Genomic DNA, 14,357 nt, shown 5'->3' on the forward strand with positions numbered 1-14,357 from the left:
AGAGATGGAGTCAAGAGTGTTGTCTTTATAGATAAAGTGCAACATTTCATTTCTATGTACATTACAGAAGCACATTGCTTCATGCATCCACTTCTCATTTCACAATGTACAATTTGGAGCCAACCCAAATTAGTCAGTGGAAATGCCACACTCAGATCAGCACACAGGCAGCGAAACAAGGCAAGAAATAGTCCTGGTGCATACATATATACTGTATACAGAATATATGCATACTTTACAGTAGTACATTTCCCATGTTCATTTCCAGCCTCAAAAGCTATTCATTTGTACGGCAGTTTTTCTGCTTACAAAGATGCAATTTTGTAGCAAAGCAACACCATTATAATAGCACTTCAGAGAGTGCCATTTATCTCAGAGTTAACGCAACACGATCTTCAATTATGACTGTCATTATAACCCATTATTACAAAACTAGTCACGATGCAAGAGGGCTCAATTGACTACTACCTGTTCCTCAGTCAGCTGGGGCTTTGGCCACATTCCAGCAGCTGCTTAATAAATGGTAAATAATAATTGATGTAGAAAGGCAGGATTCACTTTGTATCATTACCTCTGGCTCCCACTTCTAGCTCTGTGTGCACCAGGACATGGGGGAGAGAACTTGTGCTCATCCCCAGCTTCCCTCAAGGACACTTGTCATAGCCACTGACCAAGGTGTCCCCTCCCTCCCCGCAAGAAAACTCAGGGATCTGTCCCTGTTTCCGAACAGAGCAGCTCTACTTGTGTGCACAATCTATAACGACTGGGCAAGCCAGAGGACCCCGGAGCCCATGGCGCAGGACTTGCTAAGAGCAGCCAAAAGGTCCATCTGTCCCCAAATCTTTGACTTAGCTTGCCACTACTGTACAGTCCTTAAGAAGTGACACGGAGAAATAACACACAGCTGCACGGAGTAGGTGTTAAGTTTCCTGGCAGAGTCTGGGCATAGAGGGATTAAGTTACCTAAGGGAAGGCCTTTATAAATGAACACAGAACCAAGTTCTAGAGAGAGGGCCACTTTCCGGGACACTTTGTCTAGGATAGATCATGATTAAATAATAGTTGAGATTTTTTTTTTTTATGTATAATGCCCACACATGGTTCCCTCTTCAGATTAAGGACAATCTCACTCTCCATCCCAATCAAGTTCCCTATAGAATCTTAATCAAAGTCGGGTTGTAAAAGCATGAGTGGCAAGTGGCAATACCTGTAACCCAGAAATTGCTGTGGGATATGGTGAGAGAGCTGTGGAGCCCAAATTCCTTCCGAGCAGCGGGGTCATAGGAGTGCTACTGGTTGTGTGGGTAGCACGCCAGTACGCCTCCAGGTACTCGCCCAGGTGTTCACACGCATCCTCCAGCTGGTTTTCATCCAGTATAACATCAAACATTTCCTGCAAGAAGAATCCATTTCATTTATACGTCATGCTTTAGGCAATGAAACCTAAAACTCTACTCCACGAAGATCACAGCATTCCTAGTATCCAGCAGCAATATCAGATCTGAGGGGCGGTGCTGGCAGTTTCTAAAGTTAAAGTCGAGTGAAGAACTGCACAGGTAACCAGGGGCAAACTTGGACATTGACATGAAAATGGGAGTGCTCACTAAATATTTAGTGTTTTCATTATTTAGAAGAAAAAGATGAGGTAAGCATAAAGGGGTTATAAGTAGAATATAGTGAAAAGATAATGTATTCCCATCTGTATCCATATCTTCCTATAGAGTTGAATTAAACTTAGTTCGGAATATGAAAGAAGCAATTAATGGTACTGAAAGAGGAGTTCTAAAAATGTTTTGCACAGTGGCCATGTCTTTGGAATTAAACATTTCATCTCCCCAAGTAACTATGTTGAAGGGAATAACATTTACTTAGATAATTTTCAGAATGTTGGTGAAAATGATGTTATCCATCTCATGATAAAACAATATGAAACGAAAATTTAGGATTAATACAAAAAAATCACATTACAGTGACTTCTGCTAACAGAAGATCATTGTGTGAAATATGTGAAACTGTTTTTAAAAAGACAAGAACGAGGAATATTTCATTGTGGGAGGGGAGGGGTGTCACACAAGAAGTATGTGGTGTCCACGCTTCAGGCAGTAGCAAGTTCATCTGGCCTATAATCAAGGAGCATTCTTCTTCCCCAAGGAGCAGAGCGGCCCCTCTATCACTGCAGTGTGATCGGGAACAGACAGAATACCCAGGACACAGGTTCCCTGGAGACAGTCAGAAAACCATGGCAGAGAGAAAGGCCACTCCATAGGTAAGTGAAAGCATACCCCAGCCATCGACAGCTTGATCTGCACCTTCTCTCTCCAACCACCTCCACCACCACCCACTTGCTTTTATTAGCTCTTTTTGTCAAAACAAGAACCTCTCAGAGAATGAATCAAACAGGGATACTGCCATCAGCACTAATCCTGGGGCTGGATTGCAGGTTAATGGCAACTGGATGACTTGGAGTTTGTGGTGAGTCAACTGACTCACTCATTAGTGTGAGGGCTTCTTGAAGCAGAAATCACCATGGAAACCATCTCTCCACCAACACTTACTATTTGAATGTTTTCATCATATTATTCTTTACTGAATATTTTGACCCTGAATAAGATGACTTCAATCCAAATCAACTGGTTGTTTGAGAAGATTTAGCCAATTTAACTCATGTGGAAACCTTTCTCTCCAAGAACATTTATTAGTAGATTTCAAATGGTTTTCTCCATGTTATATTAATTTATCAAATATTTACTCAGTACTATTTTGTGCTAGGCATTGTGGGTATCCAGTGGCAAAGAAAACAGATAATATCCTTATGCTCAAGAAACATACAGTCTGGTGGGAGAGACAAGTATTAAAGTCCTTGATAGTCTATGTCACTCCGGGACTTTAAGTTGAACAATAAAGAGACTGAGTCAGTTAATGTTTGAAGCTGCAGCTTAAAGTTCTGTATTTGGAAGGAGGCCGAAAGAGGCGTGTGAAAGTTGAACTTATGAGGGAGGGGAAATTATGAGGAAGCCAAAGAATTCTATCTGTAAAAGTAAGAGGAACAAAACAGATAAAGAGAAACAAAGACACAATGGAAGAAAGAAAGCATATGGCCCATGAGAGACTGGGAAACAGCTGGTTGGTATAGTTGCATGAATGTATATCCCTTCAATAAGTCCCCCTTTCCACGAAAGAAACTTAAGAGAGTTTCTGTCTCTTGCAATTAAAAGCCCCTCCCCCATTAATGAAAAGTTTCAGCAGTTACTTTACAAATACAGAATCTGAGAAGTGTCCATAAGGCTCTGATAGAAACGGTGCATTCTCCGATAGCACTGCAGTGTGACCTTGATTGGACAAGAACCTCCCTCTCCCAAGGAGCACGCCCAGGCTCTGACAGAGACAGATGAACAGGAAGAAGAGGAAACCGGCCACCATGAAACAAAGGACCGGGTCAGCCACTCCAGGCTAAAGCTGGCAGCAAACTAGACTGTATGTTTTTTGGCGTCCGCCATTCACATACTTTTATTTATGTCAACTGTGTAATTCAAATACATAGGCCTCACTCTATCATGTGGGTTTTCCCTAATGTGTAGTCTCAATAAGTCATTTTCTTGCTTTCATAAAGTCCCACGTTAAAGAACCCTCCAGGGACACCTGAACTGGGGCCCTGACTATCACAGCCAGGATTGCAAAGCCCAGACAGGGCCAAGATAGGTCAGCAGCACCTACTGCAGAATGTTGTTTGACTGAGGCTTATGTCTACTTGACTGTCCCACATGTTACATCGTCATGGCTGCAGGTACAATTAAACATACACTTAATTACAAGTCATTTTAATAAAGTACTTCTCTTTGCTAATAGATAGAATTTGTCTATATCAGCACATGGCTGTTTGTTTGAGACAATCATTTCTAGGAAACTATGTATTTGCATTGCTAAAAAAGACAGGTATAGGATGCAAGATGAATTGAAACTGCTTTCAGGTTTTCAAAAGCACAGAGGAAAGCAAATTTCAGCTTCTGAATGAAATACTGAAACGTGACTTGCTTTCAACAAAGAAGAATTTTACAGGCTGTATATCTGTGACATTTTTCCTTGTGAACTGTTTAGGAAAATGACTAGACCAGTGTTAGAAAGTGAGAATAATAGGAAGAAAACTTTAAATTATACATGAAATTCAAAGAGAAGCAGCCCAATGAATTATGCGAACCAGCTTTGTCTATTTTTTCATAAACGTGAAGGTTCAAGTCTAGTCAGCTTCTTACTGTGCAGTAGTGAGGCCTCTAGCATGGGATACGGATTCAGAGGGCTGCCTAATCAGCAGAAGAGGGTGTGAGTAATGGGACAGTCATGGGCCATGAATAGTTACTCACTCTATGAGGTCATGCCATCGGTGACTGCCTGAGATAAGGGTAATGCTGGGCTGTTTCAAAGCACTACTGCAGCAAACACCTTTGACATCTGATGACAGTGATACTGTTGTAATTAAACTAGTCCTATATAATAAAGGTTAATATGCAAATCGACCAAACAGTGGAACTACTGGTCACTATGATGTGCACTGACCACCAGGGGGCAGATGCTCAACACAGGAGCTGCCCCCTGGTGGTCAGTGCACTCCCACAGGAGGAGTGCTGCTCAGCCAGAAGCCCTGAGCTGGGCTCACGGCTGGTGAGCACAGCAGTGCAGCAGTGGTGGTGGGAGCCTCTATGGATGTCCTACAGCTGGCTTATGCCCGCTCCCCATGGACATCCCCCACCCCTGAGTGCACAAATTTCGTGCACCAGGCCTCTAGTTATTAGTAACAGGGAAGGCCAAATATTACAGGCATGCCATTTGGAGAGCTTCATCAGGAAGTTAAAGCTTTATTTACACTTTCCAGGGAGCCACTAATCTATTCCCAGCAGATCACTGGGGGAAGGGACTGGACAGGGGGGAGATAGACGCATGCCTAGTAAAGTTGGGGGGGTGAACAAAGCTGCTTGCTGTCAGCCACACCTGAGAATAGGTCATGGTCCAGAATGGGTGTAGCCACTGTAAGGGTGTGAAATTTGGGATATTTAATCCCCTAAACAAAGGAGTTTTCCCTTTTGTTGGTCTTGTGTTCTCAGTTGACTCCTGGCTTGTGGGGCTCTGACATTCTTCCGTGTGGCCCACGGCCATGTGGATCCCCACTCACAATGGATTAATGAATGTAACTAGCCTGATGTTGAACTGGACCCGACTGCAACCCAGAATGGAAACTCTGGACACTGGCTTGTTTTTAGCCTTACTAAAACCCGGCTACACTCCTTCCAGGACTGGAGTAAGGGAAATGGGACTTTGGAAGCCCAGAGATGTAATTCCACACACAAAAATCACCCATCCTCCTGTGGGAGCCTCAGAGAATTCTTTTTCTTGAGATATCGTTAGGACTCCACCCCCAGCACCCAGTGGAGAAAGGGATACCTCACCTTCCCCAATAACAACAGGACATTTCCTCCAGCTGAAATGGACAGAAATAACGGGGCCACTGAAGTTCATAAGACGTGAACAAAGGAGTCGAAATAAACCATTAAAACATCAACCCTTTCCTGAATAAGCTCTTTCAGAAAAAAATAAAAACTAAAGCGTTATAGGTGACAAGAGTGAAAAACATGCCTTTAGCTCATCCAGTGGTTCAGAGAACAAAAATGCTAGGAAAGAAGGAAAGGGAACGACTGAAGCTGAATAAAGTGGAAATGAAGATCTGCAATGTCTTCTATAAAAACTGCAAGTACTTAATGAGCTTTCCAGCGCTCTACTCAGAGCATCACAAGCCTTCCTAGGGAGGGAACCTGAAGTAGGGCAGCCAACCATCTTATCTGCTCAGAACTGAGTGATCCTTGGGACTATCAATGCCCAAAGCTGGAAAATCTGGGAAGAACTGCGATGGTGGGTTATCCAAGTTTTTACAAAAGACAGAGCACATTTTAGGTCCTACATTGAGGATTAGAGCAGGTTCCTCTTATTCCTTTCACATTCTTTTGGGAGGGAAGATATAGAAAGGGAGTGGGCAAGTCTTTCCTTATAACTATGAAGCACATTATTTTCTAGCATAAAGGGGAGAATCTCACTAAGACTAACATAATTTCTAATATGTTTTATCTAGGAAATTGCTACTGAACATTTTAAATAAAAAGTTTATGAAACTTAGGAGTTATTTTTGCAGTTGAATTGTAACTTTTTTAAAAAAAAGTTGGTGCCTTACTGAATATTACCTATGTAGGAGGTTAAATATATGCAAACTCTTCCATTATCTAAGCATTGCTTTACATCTATGTATTGTACATACATAAAACTGCATGTGGGACAACTTTCCTATTTCTAAGTGGAGAAAGAAAGAATAGAGGTGAGAATATGTTTATTTCCTTGCTATTGAAATACTATATATATCCCACGTTCAAAGGCTGCTAAATCGCGTTGTTTACCCATATCCTCAGAAAAAAATCACTTCTACTGTCCTGGTAAACAACCTGCTTCCCTATTTATAATGGTCTGGCCCTCTAGTAACTTCAGCGTGAAATTATAGCTAATTTGCCTACAAATGTCAGGTGCTCATAATAATTTGGACACCCAGTGTATAAAGATCCTGAAACTGCTGCCACCATTAAAAGAGGGGGTAAAAAAAAGACTGCCAAATACCATTCAGTAAAATGAAATGGCTGAATGGCCAACATGTAATGCTGATTACAAAATAGCCAACCAGTGTTTCTTTCATATCAAAACTACATTCTTTTTTAAAAAATATATTTTTATTGATTTCAGAGAGGAAGGAAGAGGGAGAGATAGAAACATCAATGATGAGAGAGGATTATTGATTGGCTGCCTCCTGCATGTCCCCCACTGAGAATCAAGCCCACAACCCAGGCATGTGCCCTTGACCCGGAATCGAACCCCGGACCCTTCAGTCCTCAGGCTGATGCTCTATTCACTGAGCAAAACCAGCTAGGGCTCATAACTACTTTACATTACTAACGCTTCTTTTTAAGTCCTGAGTCAACTAATAATAGGAAACTGGACTGTGAGTTAAAGGGATTTTCCAAGGTTACAGGGGTGGGAACCTTTTTTCTGCCGAGGGCCATTTGGATATTTATAACATCATTCACAAGCCATACAAAATTATCAACTTAAAAATAAGCCTGCTATATTTGGTCAAACATTTAATTAACTTACCCCTAATGCCTTGGCAGTGCCAAAGCAAATGATTTTAAGGGCCTTATAGGGCCCACACGCTGGACATTCCCCACCCCTGGAGGAGGTCTACCAATATTATGGGGCGCTAGCAGTTTCCACTTCAATGAGCTAAATTGGAAAAACAATCAGGATTCTTGCCACTATTTGCTGGGGAAAATGTAAAGCAAGGAACATTAGTGACCTTGAGCCTTCTAGCTTCTCTCTTTAATCATCTGTGACATTCATTATGTACCCAAGCACATTTCCTCACCACATTGCTCCATTCTGTCCATCCTTATCCTTCAAAGACTGTAACAAGCCCAAGCAGTGTTACAATCTGCAGAAAATGCATCCAATGTTTTTAAGTTCATATTAATCCAATGCTGTAAGGAGCACTGGTGGGAGTGAGCTCTCCCTAACTCCATACACCCAAGTTGGGTGGCTGAGTCCGGGCAGCAAGCATAGTCTCCTTTGGACTGAGAGAAACAAGATCCCATGTGGCCTTGTTTCATGAAGGGAACATCTGAAACCGATTACTCTCTTTTTCAAAAGCAGTTAAAGGTTAAACTACGAACATCCAGAGGCTCCGTAATAATGAACTCATCAGTGGGGACGGCACTTTCAAATAGATGGGTGAGTCCATACGGTTCTAAATAATTTAAGTAAAATGACTCTAGAAGGGCCATGGAAAATGACTACTGCGATAGGAATATGATCAAGGATACTGGGCACTATCATTCGCTTTGGAGTTCTTGTGTTTAATAGAATAAATCTGAGTCCATTCAGCAATGGAAAATAAAGGGTGATAGACGAGAACTACTATGGTTGCTGTAATGTTAGAAGTTTGCAAGACTGTGGAGGAGATGAGCTCCCCTATGACAGAGAGAGCGATCAATGTCATTTTACACGCACAAAAAAAATTATATAGCTCAAAGAGCCTGCGGGTCAGCTTCTGGTAACACAAGCCAGCTTGTACTAGTAACTAAGTAGGATTAAAGGATTACATTTCATTTATAGATTCAATTGTCTGCCTATCTGCTTTTCTCACCAGGCATTATGTAGCTCGCATAGTATTGGGGCAATCTGAACTTTGGCCTTCTTAAAATGTACTATTTTCAAAGTCTCTGAAAAGGAAATGGGTATAATACCTGGTAGAAGCCAAGTGAAATCTAATAATATAGTGCACAGATGTATATTATAAATGCAAATTCAGGCGGCTCATATAAAAAGGTCTAGATGAAAGGGGCTGTGGGTCCTAATCACATAGGCCAGTGGTTGGCAAACCGCGGCTCGTGAGCCACATGCGACTCTTTGGCCCCTTGAGTGTGTCTCTTCCACAAAATACCACGTGCGGGCGCACATGTACAGTGTAAAGTTGACTTAAAACTTTAAGTAAAGTTTATTAAGTTAATTTTAGGGAACATTGTGGAGTGAAAGAAGATGTAGTGTCGAGGATTGAGAAAAGTATGTTGAGATGGTTTGGACATATAGAGAGGATGAACAAAAGGAGATTGACGAAACAAGTATACAAGAGGAGTGTGGATGGGAGAGTTGGAAGGGGTCGACTTCAGCGAACATGCCTCAATCAGATTGAGGATGTTTTTAGCAAAGGCCAACTTAGGAGTACCCTAATTGAGTTAATAACAATGTACCTACCTATATAGTTTAAGTTTAAAAAATTTGGCTCTCAAAAGAAATTTCAATTGTTGTGCTGTTAGTATTTGGCTCTGTTGATTAATGAGTTTGCCAACCACTGGCATTGGTCCTTTTCTGCCTGCATCCCACCTTTTCTTCTGTGAATCTAGAGTGGGCATAAAGGAAAGTCCCCCTCTTCCAGGGAAGAACTGCTCAGGAGCCCATCCTCCCAGCTCGTCTTTCTGTATGTGGCAGATCAAAAATGGTCACCAACTTTTTGACACTTTTCATGTCGAGATGGACAGTGTGTCCCCTCTCCTTGAATCTGGGCAGCCTCTGTGACTCCTAGCAGAAACCCATGGAAGTGATGCTGTGTCAGTATCTAAACACAGAATCTAAGCTTGAGGTAGCGGAATACTTGCCCTTGGAACCCTGCGAGCTGCCATGTCCGAAGCGCATATCCCTATTGAGGAGATCCCATGGAAAGTTCCTAAAATCACACAGAGAGGGAAAAGAGCTGGCTGGGCCCTGCCCTACAGTCATCCCTGCTAAGGGAGCAGGTCAGCCGTGCAGCTGAATCCCACCAACTCAACTGGTGGTTGGTTGAAATCACTAACTTTTGGGGTAGATTTTTGCACAGCAATAGAAAACTAGAACAGTCATAGCTAAAACAGTCATAGATAACTAGAACTAATAAATAACCAGTTTTTTTGGACAGGAAACGATAACTAGGACTTTGTCCTAGATTGAACAAGGGTGGCAACTTTGTTGGGCTCGATTACATGGAGCCTGCCTCCTACTCCTATAAACCAAATTTGACCGGAACATTCCGATTCCTTCACACATTGCCCATGCTGCTTTCCTGCTACACAGGCAGAGCTGAGTAGTTCGGTGAAGAAGGCCAAATGGCCCACAAAGCCTAAGATGCTTACTGTGTGACCATTTACTGAAAAAGTTTTAGAAGAAGCCTTACCCAGGAAACAGGGGGAGCAGAGTTTGCCACCCCAAAATAGGCCTTTTGGGATATTGATTATTTTAAGCTGGTTATTTTTAAGACACTAAATCCTTAAACTGCCCCTTAGCTGCCTAAAAGGAATTTAGATAGAGGACCAGCCCCAGGAAGGCAAGTATCATCACAGATAACTGTAGTTTACTGTAAATCAGTTGAGAGGAACAGGGAGGAACCCAGCAAGGCCCATTTGATCCAAGTCCTCTCTGTGTCCCATTGTTAAAGATGCTTCAGCAAAAGTTTATTTACCATACATTTGCTTCTCCATCTTCATATGAAGTCCCAAACCACATCCATCACCCATCCGCCACCCCTAATAAGACACAAGTATTTTCTCTAGTAATTATTAGGAGTAAATGTTAAACTCATTCTTATAGAAAGATCAAATTAGCAAAAAAAAAAAAAAAAAAAAAAAACCCACACAAGTTCAATTCACCTAACATGTATCTTAAGGAATAACTTACTGAGAATTCTTATAACATTATTACTCCAAACTTGTGCATATATTAATCTAATCCAGTGGTTCTCAACCTGGAGTGACTTTTTCCCCCTAGGGAGCATGTGTCACACTTGAGGGTTGCTAATGGCCAGGGATGCCACTGAACATCTCACAACACACAGGACTGCCAACAAAAAATTATCCAGCCTAAAATATCAATAGTGCTGAGGTAGAGGGCCCCTAATTTAAATCTCTCTTTAATCCATGAGATGTATCACCTACCAAATTGTTTGCCAAGAGTTGACTTAACAAACTGTAATCTTATTAGTCTATATACTCTTTGAAGGCAAGAACATGCCATTATATCCCTCACACCTTGTGAGGTACCAACCTAATGCTTAACTAATGTTTCCTGAATGTATTTTAATTCTTGCCAAGAGGGTTAACTGCAGATGAGCCACATGGAACTGAGAGGACTAAGTATTTGGAGTCTGCGTGGTTTAACCACATGGAGACATGGATACCATGTCCTCAGACATGCCCACGTGGTTGTTACTGTTAAAACTAGCTAGTTATTAATATTAACGATAGGAAGAAAACAAAGGGAAGGGCAGACATCCATGGTCATCCAGGCAGCTTCACCAGGAAACTGCAACTTTACTCTCCCCAGGGCACCAAGAGTCCATTCCCTGCAGATCACTGGGGGAAAGACTAGACAAAGGGGAATATGGGTGCATAGGCAGTGAAGTTGGGGTGATGTAGGGGAGGTACTTGTCTGTCTGTCTAACTTGAAAACAAAGATAATTGGCTAGAGGGAGTGGAACCACTGCAAGCCTGAGAAATCTTAGAAGGTTAATATCCGCATGTAGACAAAGGAATTCTCCCTCTTGTTCCTCTGGCTTTGCTCTTGCTTTCTTGCACTCACCTATGTTCCCCCCATAGCCAAGTAGCCCTAGAAGCTGCATGGCCCACAGCCATGTGGACACTATACGTAATGGATTACAGCTGAAAACACAAGCTAAGCTAGCCTGATGCTGGACTGGACTGTGCAAAAGTGGAGTAGACATTAATCTGGGAAATGGCTTTAATCCTAGCTCTTGTAAGGACACACCTGGACTTCTGTGGTGGGACAGAGGGAGAGGGGACCTTGGAAACTCAGGAGTCTGTACCATGTAAATAAATATTATTTATTCTCCCATGCGAGTCTCAGAAAATTCCTTTCCTCATAATATCGCAAGAAGCCTACCGCCACCAGCAACAGTTGGGACATGGAGAGCTCCCCGCCAATAACACGTGACTGGAGAAATTTCTGACCTGAATGATGCTCCGAACCAATGAAGATATCATCTAACTTGATGGATCTTATACTCTCCTCTTCTCTGGGCTCCTCAACCCACCTGGGTTCAATAGTATCTCTATGCTGGTCACTTTCAAAATCTAGATAGAATCAGAGTCTTGGAGAGTCCATCAGGAATCTTAGATACAATATCTATATCTTAGCCGACCATATCCATAGCCTTCACCAGAGGAGATTGCTTTCACAATATTTCTTTTTTTTAATTAAATCTTTATTGTTCAGGTTATTACATTAGTTACTCTTTTTCCCCACCATAACTCCCCTCCACCCAGTTCCCACCTCACCCTCCGCCCTCACTCCCCACCCACTGTCCTCATCCATAGGTGCACGATTATTGTCCAATCTCTTCCCTCCCCCCCACACTCCCCCCGCCCCAAGAATAGTCAGCCCATTCCCTTTCTATGTCCCTGATTCTATTACAATCACCAGTTCATACTGTTAATCAGATTATTTATTCACTTGATTTTTAGATTCACTTGTTGATAGATGTGTATTTGTTGTTCATAATTTGTATCTTTACCTTTTTCTTCTTCTTCCTCTTCTTAAAGGATACCTTTCAGCATTTCATATAATACTGGTTTGGTGGTGATGAACTCCTTTAGCTTTTTCTTATCTGTGCTTTCACAATATTTCTGACATCTGTTCACACAGCCAACTCCACCCTCACCCCTGAGACAAGGAGCTACTTAGAAAGCCAGCCTATTGTTTTCAGTGTTTGCATTTGGGCGGACTTGTGAAATGCCTTCCTCTCAGTGGGTCAAAGTGACCACTGCCAAGTGAAATTAGACGGGCCTCACTCTCTCAAGTCCACTCAGACCTGCTCCTGGAAACTCCCACTGATCTCAGCACCGCCCTCTGGGCCTCACAGAACCAGCCTCCCTCACAGCTTTCTACATTTGTGAAGGTAGACATGGCAAACAAGTTTTGAGATACTAATCTGTGATTTTCCTTCTGTATTTTCTCCTTTTCTTGTCTACCATTCAAGCAGGTGGCAGGTCTGTTCTCCCTTGTCTGGAGTGAGGTGAAGGTGGGAAGGATGGGGGTCGTGGCAGGAAATTGCCAGCTCTCCACTCCCCCCCCACCCGTGTTTTGTTTTGTTTCCCAAAAGCCTAAATGGGTTGGAGAGATTTTGCTAACTACCTCTGGAAACAAAAGAAAGTGGGTGTGCTTTTAGTACAACCAAAGCAGAGAAGAAGTTCCTTTAATAGCAGCAAGAGGGGAAGAGAGGAAGACACGTCCCCTCCCTCAGAGAGAGAGAAAAGGGAGCTCCCTTGCCAATGTCCCAGAGAGGAGGGGCTGTGTGTCTCCTTGCCTTGCCAAGGAGACACACATGAGCGCAGATGCAGCAGAGCATCCTTCCCTGAGGATCACATGCACCAGTGAATGGTTTTCAGGTTTGAAATGCTCCCCCTCTCACTCCCTTCAAATTCCTCACCAAGCCCCCACTTATGACTTGGGGTCTTTGTTCTGCTCTGGATTAGGGTGGCTTCAAGCATAGGTAAATATCCTGCCTGCCCAGTGGGATGGGGTCAAAATAGAAAATGGACTATTGCATGTCCATGTTGGGGATCAGAAGATTCAGCTACATCACACAGCTACATGTAAAGGTAGAGTGGGATGGTGGACAGAAGTTAGAGTCAGACAGATCTAGAGTTGGATCTTGGGGCTCATTTACGAATTCCTACCTCCAACAAGTTTCTTACCCAGGGACTGAGGTTTCTCTTCTAAAAAGTGAGGATAATGTTATTCACTAGGGCAGTCATAGAGGCGCATGCTCAGATTTCCCCTTGAGTTGGAACCTGCCATGACGAGTGTAGGCAGCAGACACATTTGGGTTGCTGTACCTTCAGCTTCCGCCACAGCGTTCAAGCTGAGGCCCTGCTCCCAGGCTTCTGCCTGTCAATGCCGGAGCGCATCAGGGGGACTAGAGCCGGGATATTACTCCCAACATGAGACTCCTCTAATGGGCAACCTTTTCTCTGGGGATCCACATCTAGGTGACTGACATGTCTCAACGCTGCATCACAGTCTGAGGCTCCTCCTACCCATTCTCCCCCTTTCCCTTCTCCCTTCCCAGGGCCAGACCTGCAGCAGGTCTGAAGGCGCTCCTTGGTTCCCTTTAATCTCACATAGGCATTTTCTCAATCAATCTGCAGCTCTAATTCCATTTAGGTCTCTGCTTCCCAGAAGACCCCAACTGATAAAATTACCCTTATGAGATTGTTCTGAAAGTTGGAAACAATAGCATAGTTCCTGGCTTTTGGTTGCTGGTCAGTAAAGGTCAGAGTCCTTCAACTGGGTAATACATTCTTCTATATTTGCTCAGTGCTTTAATCACATATTCCACTATGTACATGGGCTTCGTCAGTAGACAAGGTGAAGTTAGACTTCTTAACATAGCACTCCAGACTCCAAGTTATCCAAATTATCTGCAGGCAGGTAACCAGGTGCATGTTGCATGTGCGCGCGCGTGTGTGTGTATGTGTGTGTATAGTTGGGTGGGGTTGTGAGGGGAGGAAATTGGTTTTGGAACCAAATAAATCATAAATCTAATCCTAATTTGCTGTGTGACCTTAGAGAATCATTTCACCTCTCTGTCTTCAGTTGTCTCACCTATATAATGGGGATAATAATGCTTATCTTACTAGGTAACTATAAGGATTAGAGGCATTCTATTACTCTTATGGCATAAATTTCACTAATACTCTTATTGTATAAATATTACTAAATATTTATTG

The 14,357-nt window shown here is 42.7% G+C and overlaps 1 protein-coding gene across 3 annotated transcripts in view; it reads right to left on the reverse strand.

The window, feature by feature from the left end:
* Nucleotides 1-14,357, reverse strand: part of CACNB4 (calcium voltage-gated channel auxiliary subunit beta 4) — a 234,706-nt gene that overhangs the window by 4,534 nt on the left and 215,815 nt on the right. For all 3 annotated transcript variants that reach the window (XM_006757379.2, XM_006757380.2, XM_006757381.2), the window contains one exon: nt 1,208-1,393. In XM_006757379.2, the coding sequence (XP_006757442.1) occupies nt 1,208-1,393 (186 nt within the window). The remainder of the gene's footprint in view (nt 1-1,207; nt 1,394-14,357) is intronic.

Source organism: Myotis davidii, unplaced genomic scaffold (genome assembly GCF_000327345.1).
Source record: "Myotis davidii unplaced genomic scaffold, ASM32734v1 scaffold753, whole genome shotgun sequence".
Classification (NCBI taxonomy): domain Eukaryota; kingdom Metazoa; phylum Chordata; class Mammalia; order Chiroptera; family Vespertilionidae; genus Myotis; species Myotis davidii.